We start from the raw sequence: 24,627 nt of genomic DNA on the forward strand, positions 1-24,627 counted from the left end.
ACGCCTCGGATTTATGTCCTCTCACTGGATAGAAACACACCTTGCGACACACCTCCTGACTCAGTGTTCTCACATTAAAAGTTCATGGTTCACTTGCTCTCAGCCACAATGCTGATCGAAGTGTGTGAGCGAGAGCAACAAGACTTTTCTCTGTGTTTGTTCTGCTTTTGTTTTTTCTGTGGTCGCTTTGTCTTGAAAGGTTTAGGTAACTTAAGAAGTGCATAAGGAACCGATGATGTCATCAATGACGTCACATAGCCGCCTGCACGGTGGAACAGTGGTTAGACCTCTTGCCTCACAACAAGAAGGTCCTGGGTCCGAGGACTATATCCATTCTAATAACAGAGGGACCAGGTCACGGGGGCCCATAGTGGTGGTACGCTCAGTCTCAGTGGCTCAGGACTAACCCTCCATCTGACCATCTGATGCAATTTCGTTGTACAGCTTGTATGTATAATGACAAATAAAGCACCTTACCTTTGAAGTGTTTGCCTTTGAAGTTTGCCAAACCAGTTGTCAAGGAAACACTGTTTGGTTTAGCCGTTCTCAGAGCTAAGGGGTGGGGGAGAGCAACAAGGTAGCTGTGGGAAGAGTGCGTAGCTGTGGAGGTTTACGGTTTCTTTTCGTGTTCTGTGGAACTTATCAGCTCCGTTGTGGACTGTGGAATTCAATAAATGTTCAGTATTTTATCATTCAATGATCTCTGGAGTGGATAATTGTTTGAACACCGGACACAAGTTAGTAAGAAACCGTATCTACCTGGACTAAACATGGATTAACATTTGGTATAAATAATGGAGGGGAAGTTGGTCCAAATGACAAAACTAAATCTTAACGCCATGGAGAATGGCGAAAGGTCAAATTAGGCCGGCGGGTGGAAAAAGGAACAAGATACTTCGTTTAATGGATGATGATTGCTGCGTGGAGGTGGTATCAACCAACTGTTTGGTGAGTTTTGTGATATAAATATCTCAGTTAAAGAAGTACTGCAAAACCTTAAATCCGAAGAGGAAATTAAATTATCAGATATGCTGGTTTGAGCCAAGGGCAAATTCATTAAAATAATTTGTGACTGTTGTTGACCCCTTGGATTAAAGAGGCGCAAAAGTGCATAGAGGAAGCAAACAGAGCAAGTGAAGTCCTGAAGAAAGTGTGTCTGTGGTGTCCTATAGGAGATCATGGAAGTCCAAAAAAAGTTCTGAGCAGAGAGCTCTGTTGAATCTTTAGCTTCATCAGTACGTCTTAAGGTTGAACTAGAAAGGCCAGATTTATTACCTAAGGCTGAGGCATTAAGGCAAATACACGCAAATACACGTTACATGCTGTGGAACAGTGTGAAGAAGCAAGCAATAAGCCTAATATGAGGTATTGCAGTGCTAATTCCAGTGGCAATGCAAAGGCAGAAACAGGCCACTGTGGTTCCCAAGTAAGTGCTGTTAGCCGGCTTCCAGTTCCAGAAAGTCAGCATGCTTTGCTCACATTAATGCAGCGGCAGAATGACATTCTCCAATTTCTGGTTAAACGCCAAAGGTTGTCTACCTCCTCAAAATATTCTCATCTTTAGTGGAGATCCTCTGGACTATAGTCTCTTCATTGGTCTGCCAGGAGAAGTTAAACTGTCAGGTTTGCTCAAGGACACACCCCACATTTCTGCACACAAAGAAAACACACCTATTAAGTAAAGGCAGTCTGTGGATGATGATCAGCAGATGTGTGAACGCCAGACGGAATCAGCATTTGGATACTAGAAACACTGAGGGCATTTTTGCTACAGTTCCTGTTTGAGTTTGGGCAAAAAACAACAACTTAATTATTTCATATGATTCTTGAATCCTGGCAGCAAAGCCACATTTTGAACAGATAAACTTCCAGTGAAGACAACATCCCACGACGAGAAGATGTAGATAAGTGACCGCATCTTAAAGCGCTGCAAATATCACTCATATCACTCATAGAACTGGTAATGTTAACTAATGTTGCACAGGCAATGGAACCAGAGGAGGTCATCAACAATGAGCCTTATGCAGTAAGAACTATGCTGGCACAGACAGTCAATGGGTCACTGAAAGAAGGTGGTTGCAACATAAAAATGGACTAGTACAGGTTGTGTCAAGACGTGTATCTGTAGCCAAGATGGAGGACTTGTGTAGTCAGCAGTTGAAATATGACTTTCCTGAGGGTGGTCAAGAGGAAGAGCAGGAGATGCCTAAGGCAAAGTGTCTGTTTATGGCTAGAGTGTCACAGAGTGTCTGCTAGAATGGTAAATGGACACTACAGTATTATTTAAAAGACATGGACATTACCATGTCAAACAATCATTCCTTGGCAGTGCATATGGATGGAATGCTAAGGAAGGAGATGCAGCTACCACTGGAGGACTAAAATACAAGAGACATCAAGGTTTCGATTATTTGAAACTGAGAGGTGGCAATGATTAATCGCACTGCAACGGTCTCACAGTGGCTCTACATAAATGCTCAACTCAATCCTGCAGACTGTGCATCTAGGTGTCAGAACATGAACGTCTTTCTTCGAAGCAAACGGTGGATATTTGGACCTGACTTCCTCACACAGTCAGTCGAGAAATGGCCAAAGAATCCAGAGCAACTAAAAGAGCTGGAAACAGCTGATCCTGAGGTGCAAAGAAATGTGACAGTGAATGTTCTTCAGTGAAGAAAGCTCAGAGACAATGAAAAAGTTGACGGAGTACTACTCATCATGGACATGCCTTAAAGGGGATGTGGCATGGCTCCTTAGATTGAAGGATACACGTCTACCTTTGTCCAGAAAGAGAAAGTAGCTATATACAGTATAAGTACTGCCCAAAATGAAAAGGACAAAGATAAACAATGTCTTGTGCTTCAAAGAAGAATCCTGAACTACAAAACAGTTCTTGTAAGGAAAAACCTAACTGCGGATGAACTCAAGGAAGCAGAGGCAGAAATAATTCCTCACTGCTATTCTATTAATAACCTGTAAGTCTGGTTCTACCTCAGGACACGTTTCCAGCAATGACTCAGATACTAATCTGACTACATATTGTCCTTTGAATATTCTTTCACTAATAATCAGCACTTTACACTTAACACTAAAAACGGTCATGTGAATTCATAATCTGTTTCTCAATAATAACATATCTATACAACTAAACTGCAGCTGCTATAGAGAACACACATTTGGATTACATTTTTATTGTTGTTATTTTATTACCTGGATCAGATGTCCAGGTCAACCAGCAGACTGTAATACAAGAACAATGTGAAAACAAGCAGCACAGTGGCTCCTGAGCACCACTGTTACAGAAACTCATTAGATAAAATATTCAGAATCCTCTACTTTATGCACATTATACTATGTGGTATGTTTATTTTAAAATAGACAAAATGTCTACACAATTGCTACTAGCCTACACATTGTGACCCATAATTACAAAGTGAAAATGGTTGTGCTTTAGATTACGGCCCATGACTTACCATGTAATTTATTTAATTTATTGCAATAATGGTGTAGCTTTACTGCTTTACTTAATACATACTTGTAGATTTATGGTAACAAGATGTTGTCACAGTGCTGCCCTTTATCCGTTACCTGCCTTTATTTTTCCTGCCCAGTCACTTAATTATGGGATGGCTTCTCATCAAATCCCCACTTCCTTTGTTTTGCACCTCAATTCCTGGCTGTTGTGTTCACTTTGCCTCTATTGGCTGGACTCAGCATTTTCTGTGAAACTGGCAGGTCTGCTTGGAGCATGTTTTACAAACTACAGTTATCTATAAAGTTTTGTTCTGATGTTCATTAAATTAATATACACTATTCCAGGATCTAAATTGAAACCTTTTTGAATTAATTTGAGAAATTTTTATGTAATTCTTTGACGTTTTGAGGGGCACAATGTGATAATTTTCCTAACATTACAAAAAAAAAACAATATCCATATAACAAGCTAAAGCTTAGATTTGGGTGTTTGAAAACAACACAAATCCCCACCACGGTTGTTTCCCTTTTTTTAAATAGCCTATGCAACAATTCATTTGTTAATTATTCTTCTAAAACAAACCCATCAGAAGATTCAAAGCAGTTCACATGAAAATTTCACATTAATTCTAATGCAGTTTCTAATGTGTCTATGAAGACTTTGGTAGTCAGAGATCACGTTTGGCTTAGACGTCAGCAATGTTAACCAGAAACTACCATGTTGAAGTGATAAGAAATTAACTAGGAAAGTAGTGAAGACAAAAAATAGATAAATGTCTGTGGCTGTAGAACTGTATACTTCCACCAGAGGAGGCTGATCATCTGCTGAAAAACACACCACGCTGTCCTGACTTGGTGAAACAATGATACATCACACCCTATATTTACCCTCAAATACACATTCTCTGCATACTGAAAGCTGAAATGACCCTGACACTGTCTGTCTTCCCTCCTGCTCTAAGCCTGCACAGTTCCACACATGTTCAGCTGCATTAAGATGTGGACCCTCTTCTTCAAATGTGCCGTAAGGCTCATATCGGGCTGAAATAATCCTGTTGATTCTCACCCAGATATACATATATTTTTCTTTCTACCATGAGGATCTAATGGATAAAGGTGCAGTTACTCATATTGCGTTTGTGTTCTAAATAAAAACAACAAGTGAACACCATTCATACTATTGCCTGAGTGTTGGTCATGTGACTTCAGATACAAGAAGGCATGAGCACTGGCACAATAGATGCTTTTATAGCAGGGGTCACAAACTCCAGGCCTCGAGAGCTGCAGCCCTACTTGTTTTCCCACAACCCTCATCCTACTTCTTCTGATTGACTGACTGATCCAGGTGATCAGCAGTGGGTGGTGCAGGGAGAGTTGGAAAACAAGCAGGGCTGTGAGGCCTGGAGTTTGTGACCCCTGTTCTATATACTTTAAAGCATATTTTATGCATGTTTGACTAGTAATTCTATTCATTAATACTGTTATTGTCTGATGTGTTCTATCACGTCGTTGCGGCTAAACTACATTTTTTAGGTTATGGAAAGATCTATCTACCATGTGTTTAAACCATGATAAATATTTCAATTATACGCTATGTGTTCTGGCTTTGGTTCATGCTAATATAAAAAATGTTGTAGATCTTTATTATTATGCAAACATTTGTTTTAAAATGGTAGTTATGGTAATCGTATGGTAGGTAGTTCAATTATGACACTGTGATGCTCAACCCACCACTGCATGAGATCTGTGTTTCACTAAAAACACAATTATTACATATCACATATGTACAAGTACACCGATATCTATATACAGTAAATTACTCTATAGCTAATTTTAAATTTAAATCTAATTTCCAATGAGAGCCTAGATCAGAGATTTAATTGGGAGGGTCTGACCTGTGACCTGCAAACACAGTCAGGCGTGATTCCAGCTGGAGATTGAAACAGACAGCTGACAGCGAGTTTGTCTCAGCTGAAGACAAATTCTGGGCTTTCTTTCTCTGACCGAACGACCGACAACATCTTCCAACATGGACAATGTAGAAAACCTGTTTAATCCAAGGTAGAAACTTGCATTTGTGTTTAGTTTTTGTTATATTTTATTATTTTTTAATTATGTCTGTTTAATTTTTCCAGCCTTTTGTGAATGTCACATGCAATGCATGTCATACTTTCAATAGATTTGATATAAGGATTATATATTGTACATATATATTATATAAAGTTCCTGCAGAGGATCTTTAAAGGTAAAATCTGAGGTAAGGTCTGCTGAAGACGAAATGTTGGTGACAAACATTGGTGACATTTACTTAAATAGTGCAGCTATATACAGTAATGTCAGTAGCTGCAGATATGTGCCCTTTTTGTCTAAATTTAAAATGTTTCTTTGGTAATTTCTAAACTGGAAATGTAGTGATTTTATTGTATCTTAATTTTCATGACATGAACTTGTTTAATATAGTATTATTGAGCATAGTTATAGTGGTTGCATCTCTTGAAATAATCATACACTGCTGTTGTTTTTTTTTTTCAAATCATTCTTTATTATTGTATTTGATAACATTTTCAACATTATTGGATCAGTGTTGTGTGTTTGTGTGTGAGTTGTTGCAGATTATGTTATTTATAGTAGAAAGGTCTGACTGCAGCTGTTGCATCTCTCTGTTTCAGTACTCAGTACTTTAGCAGCTGCTGCCTGTGTGTGTGTGTGTGTGTGAGTATACACTTGTATTAGGGACACTCTGAGGTCATAAATGTTTAGACATTATGGAGACTCCACAACCATGTGGACAAACAGTGAGTCCCCACATGGTAAACTTTTAAATTTTACATAATTAAAACTGTATTTTTATATACTGTTTATAGTTACTCACCATAATAATGATCATGAACGCATAGATTTAATACTGTGAAGCTTGTTTCCTATTTGAACTCACAAGAGGCACAACGTGGTAGAAAACTTAAGCTGTGGGCTTTGTGTTTACAGCACATTACAATGCAGTCGAGTGATAAAAACATCTGCAGGACGCCTATTTGCTCACATTAAATCCGCAATTCGGGACATATAATGTCTGGATAACTGACATTGGTGTTGACCCATACACCCCTGCCTCCTGACAAGGCCAGAAGAACGTCAGGATTCCAGTGCATGTCTAAAACTGGCTTCAGTTTAAGGCCATATTATTGCAGAATTGTGCTGCCTGTCTGATAAAAAACACACCCCAAACATGGGGGCCCATTTTGACCCTGCACTATTTCAGCAGAGGAGATGGTTAAGTTGCAGTATCTGTGCAGACAAAAGGTGCCAACGAACGACGTCCCAGCACCGCACAGAAGACACCAAGCAAAACTTTTCAGCGCAATGATCCCACGATGGTGGAACAAGCTACCAAACTCTGCAGGCTCAGCTGACTCTCTCTCAATATTCAAAAAACTGCTGAAAACAGAATCTCGCATATTCCTATGCACTTAAATCTCTTAAAAAAAAAATTCCTTTCTGCTTTTTCTCGCACTTGCATCTCGCGAACTGTGAACACTTTTCTGATAGGACTTTGCTTTGATGTTTTCTCCTTGACTGAGATTTTTGCTGCCTTGTACCTCACTTGTAAGTCGCTTTGGATAAAAGCGTCTGCTAAATGACTAAATGTAAATGTAAATGTAAGATGCGTTGGACCTTGATGATGTTATTTCTGAAATTCCCCACTGAGGTTGTTTCTCCTGGACTCTCTCTTATGAACAGTATGTTGAAGGAGAAACAGGAAGACTGTCATGCAAATCTTTTGGAAGCTTAGCCCAACCACTCGTGTGTTCTGCTGCATAATCTGATCCCAAACTTACCCAAATCCTCACCAGTTACCTCTGCCTATTCATGTGTTATGGGACAATGGGCCCCTGGGCAGAGATGAGTAAAAGGCCCCCCACACTCACAACATTAAACCCATAGATTCAGTCATTTTGCATCTTTTTGTAGCGTCTCTTTTTAATTGTTATTTATTTTTTTTAGTGACTTTGCACCTGCTCTTAGTAATGTTGTAATTCTCTCTCTTCAGGAGTCAAACTTGGGCTCCTGAATCAAAAGCTCATTAATACATGGTTCATTCCAAGCGTTGACACGCGTGCTCCCGATGCATGTGTTATCTGTCAGGCTGAATGTCAGGTTAAATGTCAAAGAACACTGGGGGCAGCCCTCTGCTGGTTTAAATTAGGCAAAGCTGTCATCATTATAAAGGCTCAAATGAATGACAGCAGACTTGGATCTCTGGCTACAAAGGGCTACCAACAGTTGAGTGTGCTTGTGTATGCAAATGTTAACTAGACCTAACAGCTGATGGGCGCGTCAGCAGTTTTCTGTTTGTCATTATGCAAATAGACTGGTTTTAATAAGCCTGTGTATGTGTGTGTGTTCAGTCCTTTGATGGTTATTATCATGTGCTTTCCTCCATCCCCGTAACATTTATTTAAACTTCACTTATGGCTCCTTAGACTCTTCTGTGTGTGTGTGTTTGTTAATGGATTTTCCTGAAGTGTTTTGCTAAATTAAAGGAAACAGAGGTGATGATTGAATAGTGAAAATAAAAAATAAAAAAGGATTTTTCGCATTTGCAACAAATGCGAAAAATCATTATGCCAAATGTCCCCTTTAATGGTGTTAAACACAAAAGAATTATCATCTACCTTTATCTATCCAAATATTCCAAACAATATTTTTTGTGGCACTAAACATATTTCAAACTATTTGTGTTATAAATAACAGAATAACTTAAAACTTTAAAACTTTTGCTACTTCCAAGCTTTAGAATAGCACTTTCTACCAAAAAAAAAAAAAAACTCATTCATCATTCATCATTCATTCAAACTTCATTGCTTCTTTCTCTATAAGAACTCAGGTGTGTGTCAGGTGATGAGGAAGCTGACAGGTGTCGTCTAAACCACCTGTCTTTCAAACATCATCAAGTGCTTTGAAGTAGATTGAGACTATGAAATAAAATTTTGATGCAGAATAAAAATAATCACAAATCTGTCATTATCATTATTTGACACTTTAAGCATTTTATGATTGTCAAGCATGTCACAGTCAAAAAGTCATTTATCACGTACAAAAGACTTGTACTGAAGAGGGGCTGAATGTTATTAAAGGATATTCTCAGGCAGATACATTACAAGGAACATTTGTTACAGCATTTTTTGGAGCCATAGATTGTTTGAAATTCAAAAAAGAATTTTGGGGAAGACAAAATTTTATTTTCTCCAATTTCTTCTCCAATTGTTTTTTTTATTTTATTTTCACTACTCAAATTGTCTGTGTCTCAGCCTGGCAGCAGCTATCATGAAGCTCGATCCAGAGGATGGTGAGCAGATCATGGAATATTTTAAAACTCATGCCCTTCTGACGAAAGAGAAAGCACGTAAGTACCCCAACTCATGATGACTAATTGATTAAAAATCATTTTTGAACATTCAAAGACAAAGTAAGCAATGCAATGTTTTAGTGCTGCAAGCGTCGGTCAGGGAGCAGAAGAAGCTGCTGGTGGAAAATGCCAAACTGAAAAAAGACATCGAACAGCTGAGAATTCAACTCCAGGAAAAACAAAGAAGACGCACTGGTAAATTGGACTCATACAGCATTTCCTAATTCTAAAACTGATGTTAAAAGAAACATTCAAGAGGTGAGGACACCTGACAAAAAGACATTTTACAAGAAATCCAACACTTTTATTAATCGTCCCACTTTCTATAAAGTGTCCTCAAATTGCATTTACATATTTAAAAAATTACATTTCCAAAACATCCCCACATTCAAAAACTTGGCTCAATTTTATTTTCCAAAAATTTTGATAAGCACGTTATTGAGTCAAAACCTTTTAAAATTCAAGCCAAAAGATGACAGTCCTGCATGTATTTGCTGACCTCATCAGATCTCTTTCTTCTTTTTCGCTCTTACAGCCAAGGCCTTGCTCTCTTCAGCCACACCTCAGCCAACCCTCTGCCCCGCCCCCAGCACACCTGTGGATCCATCTGCGCCCCCTGCTGGAGCAACAGCTACTGCTCCAACAAATCCTCCTCCTCCCTGCTCTTCCTCACATGAGCGGAGAGATAAACAGAACAGGAGGAGGAAAGGAGAGAGGAAAGGTGACAGGAGGCAAAGTAAGGGGGAGGGTGGAAGTGAGGAAGGAAAAAAAATGCAAAGACTGATTGGCTTTCTTTCCCTCAGCTCGTCCCACCTCTGACTCTCTATCATTGGAGCTGGACCCCCGGGTTGACGTGTCTCGACTTGATCTGAGGATTGGGCGGATTTTTACTGTTCGCTCCCACCCACTGGCTGCGTCAATGTCCATCCTGGAGGTGGATGTGGGAGAAACTGCTCCCAGAACGGTCGTCAGCAAACTGGGAGGGAAAACACATCTGGAGGAGGTAACAGATAACTTTATTATAAAAACATTCGAACTTTATTATCAAAATGTTAGGATTTTTTTAATATTCTGGTTTTATTCTTGATGCGTTACCACACATGTTTAACTAACGTGACTTCAGTATAACGTTTTTCTTTTATTAGAGTGACTTTATTCTTGAAATATGATGGCTTTATTCTCCAACTACTTAGACATTGCTTATAAAATATTACAGCATTTCAAATATTACCTTGAAGTATTATGACTTATTTTTAAAAAATGTTCATATATAAATCATATATCGCTATTCATAAAAGACAATGTCAACATGCAACACTTTTCTTTCTTTAATATTGGAACTTAATTTGTAATATTATGATTTTGTTTAAAAATTACTGCAATCAAAACAATTTGCTTTTATTGCAATGAAAACAAAATTCATACATTTTCTCTATATGTTAATGAATATTAGTGATTCTATCAAACTCCAGACTCCTGAGTAGTAAATACAACCCCAATTCCAAAAAAGTTGGGAAGATATGAAAACATAGATAAAAACAGAATGAAATGATCTGCAAAGCATTTGAAAACTAATTAGGTTAATTGGCAACAGGTCAGAAACATGACTTGTTATAAAAGGAACATTTCAGAGAGACAGAGTCTCTCAAATGTATAGATGGGCTGAGGTTCACCAATCTGTGATAAACTGTGTCTTTAAAATTGTGGACAACATAAAATTGCGAAGACTTTAAAGATCCCACCATCTACATTATATAATATTGCCAAAAGTTTCAGAGAATCAGTAGGACTCTCTGTGAACAAGGGACAAATATGAAGATCAAAACTGGGTGCATGTTATTTTTGGGCCTCAGGCAGCACTGCATTAAAAACAGTCATGATTCTGTAATGGACATCACTGCATGGGCTCAGGAAACTTCCAGAAATCACTGTCTGTGAACGCAGTTCTCTGTGTAATCCACAAATGTAAGTTAAAGCTGTATCATGGAAAGAAGAAGCCAGATGTGAACACGATGCAGAAATGCTGCCGTGTTCTCTGAGATAAAACTAATTTAAAATGGTCTGAGGCAAAATGGAAAACTGTTATATGGTCCGATGAGTGAGTCAAAATTTGAAGTTCTTTTTGGAAACCATGGACACCGTGTCCTGCAGACTAAAGAGAAGAGAGACCATCCAGCTTGTTCTCAGCGGACAGTTCAAAAGCCTGCATCTCTGATGGTGTGGGGGGAATTGGTGACTGTGGTGTGGGCAGCTTACACATCAATGCTGAAAAGTACATAGAGGTTTTAGAGCAACATATGCTCCCATCCAGACAACGTCTCTTTCAGGGAAGACCTTGGATATTTTAGAAAGACAATGTTAAACCCATCAGTGTGTGAGAGTGTGTGTGATTGTGCGTGCGAATGGGTGAATAAGAAGCAGTGTAAAGTGCTTTCAGTGCCAATAGGGTAGAAAAGTGCAATATAAGTGCAGACCATTTAATTACAAACAGAATGTAACGCTGTAATTACATATTTTCTATATTAAGAAATTGTAGCCTGAAGCTACACAGCCTGATAATGTAATATTGTGACTTTTTGTTAAAAAAATACTGCATAGTAAATTTTCTCTATATGATAATGAATATTGTTGCTTTTATAAAAATTTAGATTTTCATAATTTTTTATGATATATTGTGTGCCAGAGTCCTGGTTATTAAATAATTACACATTTTACATGTTAAGCAGTTATAGCCTGCTGCTACACAGACTGATAATGGCAACACTAGAAAATAACCACCTCATCTGTTGGAAAGAAAAAGCTGATGTTGCTAACGCAGACAGGCCGTGTAAAGGGAAGGTTTGTGAAGCTTTACATCATCTTCATTTCTTTTCTTCTTTTCTCTTTCACTTTTATTTCACTTTAAATGTTTTTGGTTACCCTTATTTCTTTTCTTTTGTTATCCTCCACTTCTTGTACAAATACTATTTCATCTCTCTGCCATAGCTCCAGGGCAGTCTGGCTGTGCTGCTGTGCAATGTTAAGACCTGTAAACTGAGAGGCGTGGTCTCGCAGGCCCGGCTGCTCTGCTGCACCAATTCTGACGACTGCATTGAGGTGCTGGCACCGCCTACAGGCTCCGCCCCTGGAGACAGAGTCACCTTCCTCAACTACCCTGGTAACCATGGTTACAACAATGAAATTTTCATTACACAAAGGAACGAATACCCCAAGTTCTTTAAAAATATACCATTAAAAAATATTTTATATTTTGGAGGTTAGACATTTTTGATAAAAAATTGTGCCAAATTTGATGGACACAAATAACATTTCCTTCAAAGAAATCATTAACCCGTCTTTCTTCATGTATTTAGGTGACCCGGACAGGGAGCTGCAGGGCAAGCAGAGAGTTTGGGAGAATCTTCAGCCCGACATGCAGGTCGACTGCAAGGGTGTAGCCAATTATAAAGGCTGTGGGTTTGAAGTGAAGGGGAAGGGGCTGTGTAGGGCCCCCACACTTACCAACTGCATCATCAAATAGACACAAACACTGGAGACATGATAAAGACACGATGTGCACCAGAGCACTTTTATTGTGAAAGGCCTTCTCTACTGTGGCTTGGCAACCACAAAAATCAACTGATGTTAATCAGTTAGCCAGCGTAGCTAATGCTATGGACTTGTGCTGTCAGCTTACAAAGGATAAAAACATTTAATTCTATCACTGTTTATTGAATAAAACTGCTTGAAACCAAAATCGTCTAGTTCTTCGAGTGTTCTTCACCGAAGACAATGGCAGATAAATACATTAAGGTCCCTTTCAGCTGGTCAGGAAGCAGACAGTTAATGGATATATTATGCTCAAGTTTATCCTTAATTGAGTAATAAAGACATTTAACTGGCAAGTTCCAGGCTTCTGTGATTCTGATATGAGTAATGTCAGAATGTGTTACAATGTGAGTAAAAAGAGCATCATTTTAGGGCTGTTGATTTTTGGGGTGTTGGTAGTTGATTGCTAAATTTGAAATCAGAGTGAGACACTTGTCCTGACTTTCAGAGTTTTGTGGTGGTTCCTGGCTGAGAGGTTGAGCAGTGTCTCTCTTAGCGGCTTCCCTCTCATCAACGGCCAGTCACAACTGTTGTCCAAGAACAAGACTCCACCTGTCACCTCCTTCGCCAGAGCTCGCAGCCAGTCCGAGGTCTGCGCGAGGTAGTCAGATTGCTGAAGACCTGCCTTCTTCAGGTGATCGGCATATGTTAGGACGAGTAATGCGTGACGATGCCATTCTGGGCCGAATAGACTCTAGAAAACAAGAACACATATAAAACACAAAAAATGAGTGAACATAAAGTAAATACACAAACACAAAGTGTTTTCGTGTACATTTGTGTGCGTACCTCCATATGCTGATCCAGGTGTATGTTTTCTTGTGGGAGGTCGATTCTCACAATGACCACGAGGACATGCACGCCCTCAGGGCAGAGCTCACGCACGATCTGTTGCTGTGGCAGCAGAGGGGGCGTGTCAATCACTCGCAGCATCAGGTCACACTCTGCCCCCTGTCGTCTGAAATATTGCGGGTAGTTACGGCTAAGGACCTTGTACTCAGTGGTCACAGAATCACCACAAATGCGGGTGCCTGTTTGGAATTCATGCCCACCTATGAAACATTTTTTTTATTAATTTTAAACGGTATAAAAATGAAGTCATACAGTCATTATTTTTCAGTTTTCTCCCTAAAATATTGGGAAGAATAATAATGCTTTAATTCTACAAAATGGCAAATGGAAAATAAATCATGCCAAAAGAACAAATTATAATGAAGTAAATCAATATTTTGAATAATTATTCCATTATTGTGACACATTCATTTGGAATAACTTGAAATCGATGATGCTAGAATCTTCTTTGGGTTTTATTTTTGTGTGCATGTGATGCAGGGGCAAATGTTTAGATTTCTTATATTTAGCCGCTTTATCAATAGATATTAATGCAGCAAACTAGACCAAAAGACGATAATGGGTTGCAGGTTGCAGCTAACATGTGGAGATTTTAGTAAAATACGAGTATCTAAAACTATTGATACCAATCAGAGCGTTCCCCACAGAGCTCCTCCCACACTGCCTGCTGCCTAGCAACAGTACGTTCAGGACCAGCACATTCCGTTCATCACTGTTGTCTTGAGGACTCCATCTGCCGAGAATATTAACAGGTTTGTCGCAACGACGACCGTGTTCCATGCTGAGCTCCGTCTAAAAAAAATGTTTGATAACAATTTCAAATTTAGCAGTTTAAAGGTTTCATATTATTTAGTGATAGGTAAAGATTTATGATGAACTAAGTTTTGTAAAAAAACAACAGCAAACTTTACACTTAAAAAAAAATTGAAAACTTAAAACACTTATTCACAATTATTCCTACCGAATAATTTTTTTTTTAACTGTCTTATAAATAGAGGAAATAGAGGACAATCAACCCCCAGAAAGCCACCTGCTTTAAGTATTTTTAAAAATGTATTATACCAAATTAAGTTTTTTGTGTTGTGCACAACAGATCCAAAAAAATCAAAACCTGTGTCTAACAACCCAATTTAACGGTAACTTTCCTTTTATTTTTATAAAACTCAAAGGACTTATCAGAGCAGCAGTCACCGTGTGAATTAGTGTCGACCTGTGACTATCTGTCTAAGACTCATCTAAACCTGCGTGTAAATGTCGATCGGTATGATAACAAATGATATGTAGTTCATGAATCTGCTATTAAACTGTTTGTGAACTTTCTAATCACAAAAATTAGAACTAGACGATCATCAGTATTAAAAAATAATGTGTCTTACCTCTTATACCTTTGCAGAAGAGACAAACAGAAACACATTTCCTGGACTAATCAGTATGGGAAGTTGGTTGTGTGTGTTTATAGGGGAGGTTTCTGGTTAAATTGTAACCAGATCTGTCCAACTGCTCGTCACTGCATTGTTTTATTGGGTTGTAAAAGTGGCAAACCTTGCTTCAGATTAGACTAAAAGGGACCTGAATGATGTATGGAAGCCAACTATTGCAAAGTTGAAAGATTTATTTTTTTAATTTAGCTTTTTAAATATTCATACTATATGTCTACATGCAGCATTTTTCCTTATTTGTTTTCAAAACAAATTTATTTTCATAAAATGTTTAATTTTTTTTTTTAAATTTGTAGTATTGTGACTTTTTGTTAAAAAATACTGCATAGTAAATTTTCCCTATATGAATAAATGAACTAATGAATATTGTTGCTTTTATAAAAATTTTGATTTTCATAATTTTTTATGATATATTGTGTGCCAGAGTCCTGGTTATTAAATAATTTCACATTTTACATGTTAAGCAGTTATAGCCTGCTGCTATACAGACTGATAATGGCAACACTAGAAAATAACCACTGTATATGTCAGAAATCGACTGTGGTGCATCATAACAAGGTAGAGCGGTCGTCCACCAATCTCGCAGTTGTTGGTCTGATTCCCCGACTCCTCCTGTCACACGTTGAAGTTTCCTTTTGCAAGACCATGTACTTAGTTGCTCCCGGTGAGCGTTGGCCAGCTGCATAGCAGCAGGGTTTTGTGTGATTGTGAGTGCGAATGGGTGAATAAGAAGCAGCGTAAAGCGCTTTGAGTGCCAATAAGTACAAAAGCGCTATATAAGTGCAGACCATTTACCAAATACCAGGGTATGGTTCCTAATGCAGGAAGGCTGCGTAAAGGAAAGGTTTACATTTTTCTTCTTTCATCTTTCACCTGGTCAGGTGAGGCTGCCTAGGGCATTAGAGCCTCAGGGCCTGCAGATGACATTCCATCACCAAGAAGGCAAGGACCTTCAGCACGCAGAAGCCAGAGACTCCTTCAACAAATTTATTTTACCTACAGCATTTGATCTTTTTCCCACTCTTCAACCAGCCTCATTCTTCTGACACCAAACTAAGCTGTGAGTACAATGATGTTACTATAAGAAGGGCACTACCGTTAACCCGTGTGGCTCCATTAGTATGGAACTACAGGAGAAGAGATGGGAGGAGCTTCCCATAGCACGCCATCAAGTGCCACGGCAACAAACACCACAAAAACTGTGCAGACTACTCAAATTATAACTTCTGGGAAACTTTAACCTATAAAACAGACACTTAATCCTCTTTATGGTAAAGGTGGTCCAAAGGTGAAAATAGTGACCAACAATGGAAAGTACTTCCTCACTTTAATCATATTAATATCATAACAATAAGGAAAAACTGTGAAATAAGACATCAAAGAGACGGGGAAACACAGATGGGAAAGTGAAGATAATGCAGATAGCTGGGGAACACGGATGGAAGAGTGACACAAGCATGGAAAAACCTGTGTGCGTGTGTTATCTTTATAACTAGCGTACCCACAGTGAGGACAGCAATGCCCAACAGCTATCAACCACAGAAGAGCGAACACACACATATTCTCTCCTTTATTTTTCATTTTCTTGGATCCTTCAAAATATTAAACTTGATTCTAGGGAGGTTTTGGCAAACAAACAAACCAAAACAAATCTCCATATTTGGTCTTACTCTGTTAAGATTTGGGCTTCTCACAGTGTCCTCACATGGAATCGAATACCAATAATAACAAATTAGTGAGACAAGGATCTCTGTTTTTTTAGCCCTTATCTCAGAAGCTCTTTGGTAATTTACACTGGGTTTATTGTCTCTGAGTTTTCCTTTTGGAACATACATTAATGCATACTTTTTTCAGTCTGTCAGTGCTCAGTGAAGGTCCTTCTGAGTCTATAACGTTTCAACAAAAATCATGTGAAAATGATCAGTCTGTAAAGAAGCCAGTGCAGTAACAGTTTGTGGCTTACATCAGAGTAAATAAACCAGCTTGTCTCATTCCCAAGCATCAAAAAGCCCAGCTGTGTCCAGTCCTCTTGCGTTACATGATGACATTAAGTGTACTTCTTTGCGTTGGTAATCAACGCTCCGAGGTTTCAGTGAGACCATGTTTTTGCTTTAATGATGATCAAAACACAATGTGACAGACTTGGTTACTATAGTAAAGGAGTATGTGTGTGATGTTGTTACTGTTTGTAGTGTTTTGTTTTTATGTAATTTATCTTGTAACTTAACCTTATCCTGAAGTTTGAGCGCCTATCCCTAACTGTTGTCTCTTAACGTAACCGTACCCTGAAGTTATTTTCCCTAACTCTAACACATTATTTGTGTGTATAAAATGTCGTTCCTGTGACATCAAATAGTGGCGCTACTGGAGTGCAGAAGTGTACCTGTGGCATCAACATGATACAGCAAAGCCTTAGGAAGCATCATTGTCTAATGCTGTGGGATGAGAACATGTTGGATAAACTCATATTCCTCATAGTTTTGTAAACTTTTCTTTTTTAAGGATGTAGGAAGTTTCTTTGTGCACATATCTAGTGATCACATATAAAACTTAAATACCCTTATATTGAATATTAACTGTTATATACAGACCATGCTGGAATGTTTCAGTTGGGTTCAGCCGCAGGTGCCATCTTACCGTCACATTCTCTGAGTCAGATCTTTAACTTTATTTATGCAATATTAGGATGAAAGATGAAGTTGTAGGCTTGCGAGATGTCAGTGCAGAGGGAAATAAGAGCATTATGGGTTTTAAAAGCCATCAAACGTCTGATGTTACTTAAGGTTAAAAGATCAGATAAAATGTTAATGTGACCATGAAAGTCAAATGGAAGACAATCTGGTGATTTTTAAACCCTGATATTCTAAAGATCTACTCTTTTATGTCTTCTGTTCCACTCCAAATGAAGACAGAAATCACCTGTTATGCTTCTGACAGATATTTAAACCAGTTATGTATCTGTGGGAGTGCTTTGACTCTGTGGTCATGAATAACTTTTATCTGCACAGATGGGATCATTTCCCTGTGTCTTCACAGGCCTGTGGGGAAGTCTTTTCCTCTTTGATAATCTCATCACCACCCACCAGTCGCTGGGAAAACATTCACTGCCTGGTTTTTTAGATACATGTGGTCTAACCAAATGCCTCCGTCTTAGATATTGAAAGGTTAGTTCAATATTCTGGGGGAAAATGGGAGCTGGAGGAAATCCATCTTAGCTTAGCCACAGAGGTTTGATAGAAGGGGAAACAGCTGGTCTGGCTAAAAACAACACCTCTAAAACTGAAGCCATGTCCATTTTACGTAGCTTAGTTATTATAGCATAAACAAACAACATCATGTGACACCCTGCGTCCTCAGGGGGAAAAGACTCATCAGTCAACATGTTTGCATGCTGTAAATTTACTCCAATCAGCCACAACATTAACCCATCTGGTGGTTTTAATATAAAAATATGGTGTGGTTTTTATATAAATATTATAAACTCATAAATGATGATGTATCATTATGTGTTAACCACCTGTCAGCACATTAAGCTCCACCTTAACAAACAGTGACCTCTGACCGTTATTTTTAAAAATTAATTACTGTACATGTTTTGACATTATGACCATAATCACTGTTGTTTAAATACATTGTTTTCTTAGTGGAGTACTTCTACTTTTGTACAGTAATTAAAATTTTGATGATCTGCTGAGTACTTTTGCTTGAGTAAAATATTTGAAGTGTTACTACTAATCAAGGACTTAACGACAACAACAAATCAGTGTTTTTGTGTGAGGCATGTACTAGCATCCCATCAGCAGAACACACTCTCACAGTCTTAACCTCTAGAAAATTACCTTGTAAAGTTACTTTTAGCAAGGGTGGTGTTGTTAAGTACTGAAAGCTTCTGTAGTTTTGTTATGTTAAAGTCCTAGAAAGCATATGTATGTTCCTGTTTACTCAGACGAGTGAATGTAGCATAGTCAAACAAAGAAAACTATGTTTCTTGAAATTATTTTTAATAAATTACCAAACTTTTACACAAGCAACTTTAGTTACACAAAGGATTAGTCAGAGGAACAAAACTTGTGCAAAACTAATAAAGCCACCTTTAATTTATCCCCAAAATTAGCTTGATTGATTAGCTAACTATCATAAACCCTTTAAATTATTTGCGGGATGTGATTCAGCCATTTTTTTTTTTTTTACAAAGTCACAAAACCACAGCATAGAAGGATTAGAATACAAAACTGTGTTTTATTATTACCACACTTCAGTACTTCAGCAACTTGATTACACAATTTGGCATCAGCCAGAGAAACATAAGGAAATAAGATAAAATTGATCCTGATGTTTCGTGGCTAAAGTCTTGAAAAGTGCTACATGGTTTTGTCCTCTATCCTTAGCTGTCCCCTGCAGACACTCTGACATGTTAGAAAAGGGCTAATCCCTTTAATCACAGGACACTGGTGAAACAGAAGATCTCTGCTCACAAAAGTGGACACATCCCCCCCCAAAACAATCTGACAGAGTCACACACAACACACTAATCATACCAACATTTAACTCTTAATTCTACAAAAATAACTATCAATCAGTAGAAATAGTGCAATCAACAAGGAGCCTGGACATCAGGCCTCAAAACCTGGGACGGGATAGTTTGGGTTTAATGAGGCAGCATTTCACACTTAAGTCATATGAATGTGGATGTGAAGAAGTTTCTATTGTGGCTGTTTGTTATTTCAGAGATCTGGGACTTTTCGCAACTTTTTCACTTAACATTTCTTTGATGTACTTTAAACATGCAAACATAAATAATTTGAAAGGTTATAAATGAATATACGTTTTTCCTTAATTTGCAGAATCATATGATCATAAAATCATCGTGCCACATGTATGTTAAACAGGTAGGCTGGAGATATTAGAAACTAGTACTATGTGGTGTTGTGTGTTTTCAGACTGGATCATCACAATGCATCAGTCGAAAGTTTGCAACTTTTGACTTTGGTGTAGAGAAGAAAAAGGTGCTGTATTTATATTTATGGTAGTTATTTTTTGGCAGTTTGGTGTCTACCAGTCAACCATCACCACTATTAAACTACAGTTACACTCAAACTGCCTATTAAAGCCGTTGCTGGTTATATCCGTGCAATTCAGGACACTACAATTACAGTATGTTCAAAAAGTATTTTATAAAAAAGCCACCCGGCTAACTAGATTTTTATTAAAACAAATGTTACTCTGACCCTTATTTCCCAATTAGTTTACAATAATCTCTTTGTTTTCAAGAATACAAATAGATATTTTTGATTTTTCTGCTCTACGGCTTTTCAAAATAACAGCACATGATCCGATATCTGTGAATCTTTAAAGCCTGCTGCAGGCTATCGCAATATACATATATGAAGTATTATAATATTAAAGCTTTTCCTGGTGGTGTAAATGGGGTCAAACTGGATTTTAAAATGGTTTCTGCCCGTCTAGACACAGAGGAGGAAACCCAATCTGATCCGCAAAGACTTTCAAATCCAGTTGAGTTTGTGTGTGAATGCAGTCCGACAGGACGTTAATTTGCATGAAGATACTGGGAAGGTTTGGTGGAGGAGAAGAGGGGCTCAAAGTGACTTTTCACATATGTAAGCAGGTATGGTTATTCAACCCTCCTGCTATTTGCCTGTGTTCACTCTCTTCTCCTGTATCTGCCTCTTGTTCCCTCTAGAGTCAGTCATGGGCAAAAAGAGAGAAGTATTTCCTTCCTTTCTCGTTTCCCTCCTTTCAGACCAATGCATCTCTCCTCGCTGTCAGTTGTTCCTTCTTTTTCTCATCTGTCCCTCCCTCTTTAGATTTCCTGGCATACATGAAGTCTCATCTTTGCCACCACCGATGATGGTTTTGCTGATAATGAAGATATGGTTGGAGTCGAGTGTTGAGACAAGGAAGAAGACGCCACAAACTTGGATTTTGCAGCGTCCACCAGCAGTGATGTTGAAGAGGCTGATAAAGATGAAGGCTGGACTTTTGGTTCTCGCAGCGTTCGGCAGCTGAGTCCAGCTCCACACGGGCAGCGCTGGAAGAGTTCTAGGCCGTGGTTCCCCTTCCTGCGGTGTCGCGTGCAAACTTGGCCCTCGCGCAACACCGGCTTACAGATGCGAGTCCAGAAGTGGCGGGCACAACATAAACCTGCTGAGCAGTCTAAGGATCGCAGGCAGGGATCTCCAGCCTGACCTGGAAACAGACAATAATGTGAGGGAAGCAGCAGCTGTAATGATACTGTCTCACAAAAATGACTCATGTCCTAGAATCTAGGCAATGAGTTGCATTATTTCCAAGACTTCTTCATCAGCAAAGTTTGAGAAAATTCATGTATAATTACAAAAGCTCTTTTAACTTAACAAAAGAGGCTCCTTCTATTTGCGATTGTGTATTCTCTGTATTTTTAGCAACAAAAATGTCTCTAAGAGACTGATTAACATGCCACGAGGACACAAAGAACAATGTTATTGGAGCACCCGATTAACAGTTTCTGACAATCATTGTAAATCAAGTAAGACAAAAAAGTTTCTAGAGGTTTACCCAGTGTAACTTTGATGTCCATCCTGTCCTTCTTCTTCCATTTCTTCTTTTTAGACAGTGAACTCTTCCCTTTTTCTGGGACTTTAGGCGACATAAAACTGTGCACATCAAGAACACAGATATCTGAAAGAGAATAAAAAAACAGAAAAGGCATAAATACAGAACTTTCAATCAACTGCATGAAAATAAAAGCCACAAAATGGCAATAAAAATAAACTTACTAGACAGTAAGGTTTTGGACTACAATTCAATTTATAAAAATGGGTATATAAAAGTATATACGTATATAGGTATATAATACAGTATATAAAAACCAATCTCACTGTTGCTGCAGTGGTTGCCGGGGCAACACATGCTGTCCCTATGGCAATGCCTATTCCGCCTGCGGCAGGTCTGGCAGCGGGTGCGTGTGGGACTCTTGGTGGAGGTGTGGCAGTAGTTCCCCTCGGCACACTCCAGGTCACTCATGCACTGATAGAGCTGGAGAAATACAATGTTAGACACCGTGAATGGGAGGCGCTTTGAAACATTGTAACAGCCGAGGCGATAAAGTTTAAACATTGTTACAGTCCTGACAATAAAGTTTCAAACAGTTCCAGCAATAAAGTTTACAAAATTGTACTGTTTGTTCTGTTGAAAGTGTTTTCACTTGGTTATCCCACTAGATTTAAGATGGAAAAATGTGAAACCTGAAGAAAGATGTGCACATCAAACTAAGTCATACTTTTGTTCTTTTTTCCTGTCTGATCAATCATCTCAGGACCCTGCAGATTTATCTGGTGGCTGACCCCCAGGTAGGAAAACAGTAGCTACAACCAACTATTTCCAAACTAGATAAAGCTGCAGCAGTAAGTAATGATGTGTGTAATGATGTGATTTATTATTAGGCATCAGTTACAGTGATTTTTTTGCTGTAGACTAGTTTACTTTTAACTTCTAATAATACTTGTAGTATTGCAGTACTTTTACTTGTGGTGGTGGTATGTTAAGCATGCATCTCTCACCACTGGGGTCACACATAGACCCCAGAAACACCCGCTCACCGTCACGTCCGCGCTCGGTTTCCAGGTGCTCCGGTTCACCGGCAGCAGTTCCCCCTCCCGTAGGACCACTGTTTGGATGGCGTTCAGCCTGACGCGCGCCTTCCCGCCGCAGCAACCTGCCAACAGCACGAGCCCGAGACTCACCATCAGCACCACCCGACGGGTCATGGCCGCTGCTGACGGGGAAACGAATCACAGTTAGCGCATTTCGAGTGTGCAAAAAACCTGCAGCTGAAGAAGAAACATGTTTATATGCTACTTGTAGCAAGAATTGATCTGCGCACTTCAATGAAAATAGCAAATAAAAACAACGTGTTTTTACCTGGTGACCGCAGAATTAATTTCTTCTTTCTGTTCCAATGATCCAAATGTTTTTGGACTATTCCCGATCTGTTGCACCAAATTCCCAATTTCAGGGTTCGTTAGTCTGCTGCGTCTTTCCACTTTCAAACAAATATTTCTAAGGCACAAAATAAATGCTCAGGTGAGCAGAAGGCGTCGCACATGCCGCAGCTGCTGGGCGGATCGGTGACATGCACCCGGACCCCTGATCCCCTTTATAGGCTGCTGCGACACCGCCACGCGCAGTACGCGGTCCGCCCACAGCCCAGGTCACGCTCTCCCCGCCCCTCCCTCACCACACATCGATACCCACGCGCTTCCTCACCTGCATCCATCGATACAGGTGAGCGGGGAGGGAGGTGGGGGTGGGATTAAGGGCTCCTCATTTAAACGTGTGAAAACAAACAGAAGGTTCACAAAAGATCAGAGGAAATGTTAAATAGTTCCTGTAGATTCTGCTCATGTGTCACTTTACTCGAAAACACGCAGTTGGATTTGTGGTCAGATAAACACAAACACTTATTAAATCAAGGACAAAGCACAATGACTCACCTGGCTGTTATAAATGTTAAAGTACAAGATTATTTAGCTGAGTTATATTCAAAACTATATGATCAACAATGAAAAAGCTAAAGTAGCAACACAAAGCTGTAGGAAAAACCTATTATTAGTACAATTCCAGGCTAAATTAGCAGTTAGTAGCAACATGTACTAACCCTGTATATCAAAATCAGAAATACACATTAGGCAGAAAAGATTAAAACTAATTAACATTTTAACAGTTCTTTTACAGCATCAACTACTGCAACTACTGTTGTTCAAGTTGGAGCCAATTTCAACAATTTTAATTCGATTGTACTGTATTCACAGTTACATTGTAGTTTAAAGTGTTACAAACTGTTTTCTGCAGCTTTGTCACGCTTTTGTCTAAAATGTAAATAAACACAAATAATTACCATAAACTGGCTTAGATAAAAGTGTAACATTAAATATGAAATCTATTGTAATTAACTTTACCCCATCAGTTACTGCACTTTATGACCGGTGTTTGTAAGGATGAAGCTAAGTTTAATGTTTTCAGATTTACAGCTGTTAACTCTTTAACAATAATTTATATTTCACTGTTACTCTGTAATATTCTGTAGCAACTATGAAAATGGGACACACAATACACTTGCCACTTTATTAGGTACACATGCAAACTCTAATGACCCAAAACATTAGAACCACCTCTTCTTATTATGCACTGCAGTACAACTGCACTTTGACCTCAATAATAAACAGAGAGTAGAATTGTCACCTTTCCGACAGCTTCAACCTAAAAACTGAGAAATTATAACACTGTAGAAGTAAGACTCATGGCAGAGCTGCTGTATTGCATTGCATTAGATTTTACAGCTATACTTTAAAAAGTGGCCAGTTAGTGTAAATATGAAAAAGTCAGGGGAATATTTCTATTTGGCATAAGTAACATAAAAATGGAAATGCATAGTACGAGCCTACAGAACGGTACTTTAGGACACTACATAGCTACATCTCAGCCTTGTTGTTGGTGCTGTTGTGTGTGGAGGAAGACAGACAATCACTGCATTCACAGATCAGTTTACTAATTGTCACCCTCACCTCGAGCTAACTCCCTTTTTATTATGATGGATGGCTTCCACCACAGGGACATGAAGATGAAGTACACTGAAGAAAAGAATAAAAGATTACATCATATTTCATTGAAATACCATAAAGAATCATCTCATGTGGTTTTAGTCATAATAGCTAAAGTTAATATTTCACACAGTTAACATTAGAGACAACATACAGGATGATGCCTTAGAGGAAAGAACAATATATAATGAAAAAACACATTCATGTATCAATAAAAGTGTTAAAAATTACATTTAAAAACACAAAAGACATGAAATAATGCAAACAC

The 24,627-nt window shown here is 38.7% G+C and overlaps 3 protein-coding genes across 7 annotated transcripts; 1 reads left to right on the top strand and 2 right to left on the bottom strand.

Annotated features, from left to right (window-relative positions):
- Window positions 1-626: 626 nt before the first annotated feature.
- On the top strand, window positions 627-12,466 carry LOC137137203 (aminoacyl tRNA synthase complex-interacting multifunctional protein 1-like). 4 transcript variants are annotated; one of them, XM_067523162.1, is made up of 7 exons: window positions 627-948; window positions 8,784-8,878; window positions 8,963-9,076; window positions 9,417-9,617; window positions 9,685-9,884; window positions 11,867-12,038; window positions 12,235-12,466. In XM_067523162.1, the coding sequence occupies exons 1-7, from the start codon at window positions 908-910 to the stop codon at window positions 12,399-12,401; spliced, it is 990 nt and encodes a 329-aa protein (XP_067379263.1). In that variant the 5' UTR covers window positions 627-907; the 3' UTR covers window positions 12,402-12,466. The 4 variants fall into 4 exon arrangements, with proteins under 4 accessions (XP_067379263.1, XP_067379266.1, XP_067379265.1 ...); XM_067523165.1 differs by having other exon boundaries at window positions 634-948; window positions 9,417-9,602; XM_067523164.1 differs by lacking the exon at window positions 627-948 and adding an exon at window positions 5,393-5,535.
- Window positions 12,467-12,887: 421 nt separating this feature from the next.
- Window positions 12,888-14,809, bottom strand: LOC137137211 (GTPase IMAP family member GIMD1-like). The gene is made up of 4 exons (XM_067523177.1): window positions 14,698-14,809; window positions 13,948-14,113; window positions 13,259-13,521; window positions 12,888-13,163 (listed from the first exon to the last, which is right to left on the bottom strand). Exons 2-4 carry the CDS (start codon window positions 14,099-14,101, stop codon window positions 12,888-12,890), a joined length of 693 nt encoding a protein of 230 aa, XP_067379278.1. The 5' UTR covers window positions 14,102-14,113; window positions 14,698-14,809.
- A 4,024-nt stretch (window positions 14,810-18,833) lies between these two features.
- LOC137137206 (dickkopf-related protein 2-like) lies at window positions 18,834-22,920 on the bottom strand. Of its 2 annotated transcripts, none has more exons than XM_067523170.1 (5): window positions 22,681-22,920; window positions 22,359-22,531; window positions 21,639-21,795; window positions 21,316-21,438; window positions 18,834-20,967 (listed from the first exon to the last, which is right to left on the bottom strand). In XM_067523170.1, the coding sequence occupies exons 2-5, from the start codon at window positions 22,524-22,526 to the stop codon at window positions 20,582-20,584; spliced, it is 834 nt and encodes a 277-aa protein (XP_067379271.1). In that variant the 5' UTR covers window positions 22,527-22,531; window positions 22,681-22,920; the 3' UTR covers window positions 18,834-20,581. The 2 variants fall into 2 exon arrangements, with proteins under 2 accessions (XP_067379271.1, XP_067379270.1); XM_067523169.1 differs by having other exon boundaries at window positions 22,359-22,534.
- Between the last annotated feature and the right edge of the window lie 1,707 nt (window positions 22,921-24,627).

This window comes from Channa argus, chromosome 12, assembly GCF_033026475.1.
Source record: "Channa argus isolate prfri chromosome 12, Channa argus male v1.0, whole genome shotgun sequence".
Classification (NCBI taxonomy): Eukaryota; Metazoa; Chordata; class Actinopteri; order Anabantiformes; family Channidae; genus Channa; species Channa argus.

Excerpts from the sequence above, each read along its gene's own strand:
- LOC137137203 (XM_067523162.1), top strand. The coding sequence starts at position 908 with ATGATGATTGCTGCGTGGAGGTGGTATCAACCAACTGTTTG. Across the intron at positions 949-8,783 it reads TGGTATCAACCAACTGTTTG|CCTGGCAGCAGCTATCATGA; the intron begins GTGAGTTTTGTG and ends TCTGTGTCTCAG. Across the intron at positions 9,077-9,416 it reads AAAACAAAGAAGACGCACTG|CCAAGGCCTTGCTCTCTTCA; the intron begins GTAAATTGGACT and ends TCGCTCTTACAG.
- LOC137137211 (XM_067523177.1), bottom strand. The coding sequence starts at position 14,101 with ATGGAACACGGTCGTCGTTGCGACAAACCTGTTAATATTCTCGGCAGA. Across the intron at positions 13,522-13,947 it reads TGTGGGGAACGCTCTGATTG|GTGGGCATGAATTCCAAACA; the intron begins GTATCAATAGTT and ends AATGTTTCATAG. Across the intron at positions 13,164-13,258 it reads ACCTGGATCAGCATATGGAG|AGTCTATTCGGCCCAGAATG; the intron begins GTACGCACACAA and ends CTTGTTTTCTAG.
- LOC137137206 (XM_067523170.1), bottom strand. The coding sequence starts at position 22,526 with ATGACCCGTCGGGTGGTGCTGATGGTGAGTCTCGGGCTCGTGCTGTTG. Across the intron at positions 21,796-22,358 it reads AACCGAGCGCGGACGTGACG|CTCTATCAGTGCATGAGTGA; the intron begins GTGAGCGGGTGT and ends GTATTTCTCCAG. Across the intron at positions 20,968-21,315 it reads GGACATCAAAGTTACACTGG|GTCAGGCTGGAGATCCCTGC; the intron begins GTAAACCTCTAG and ends GTCTGTTTCCAG.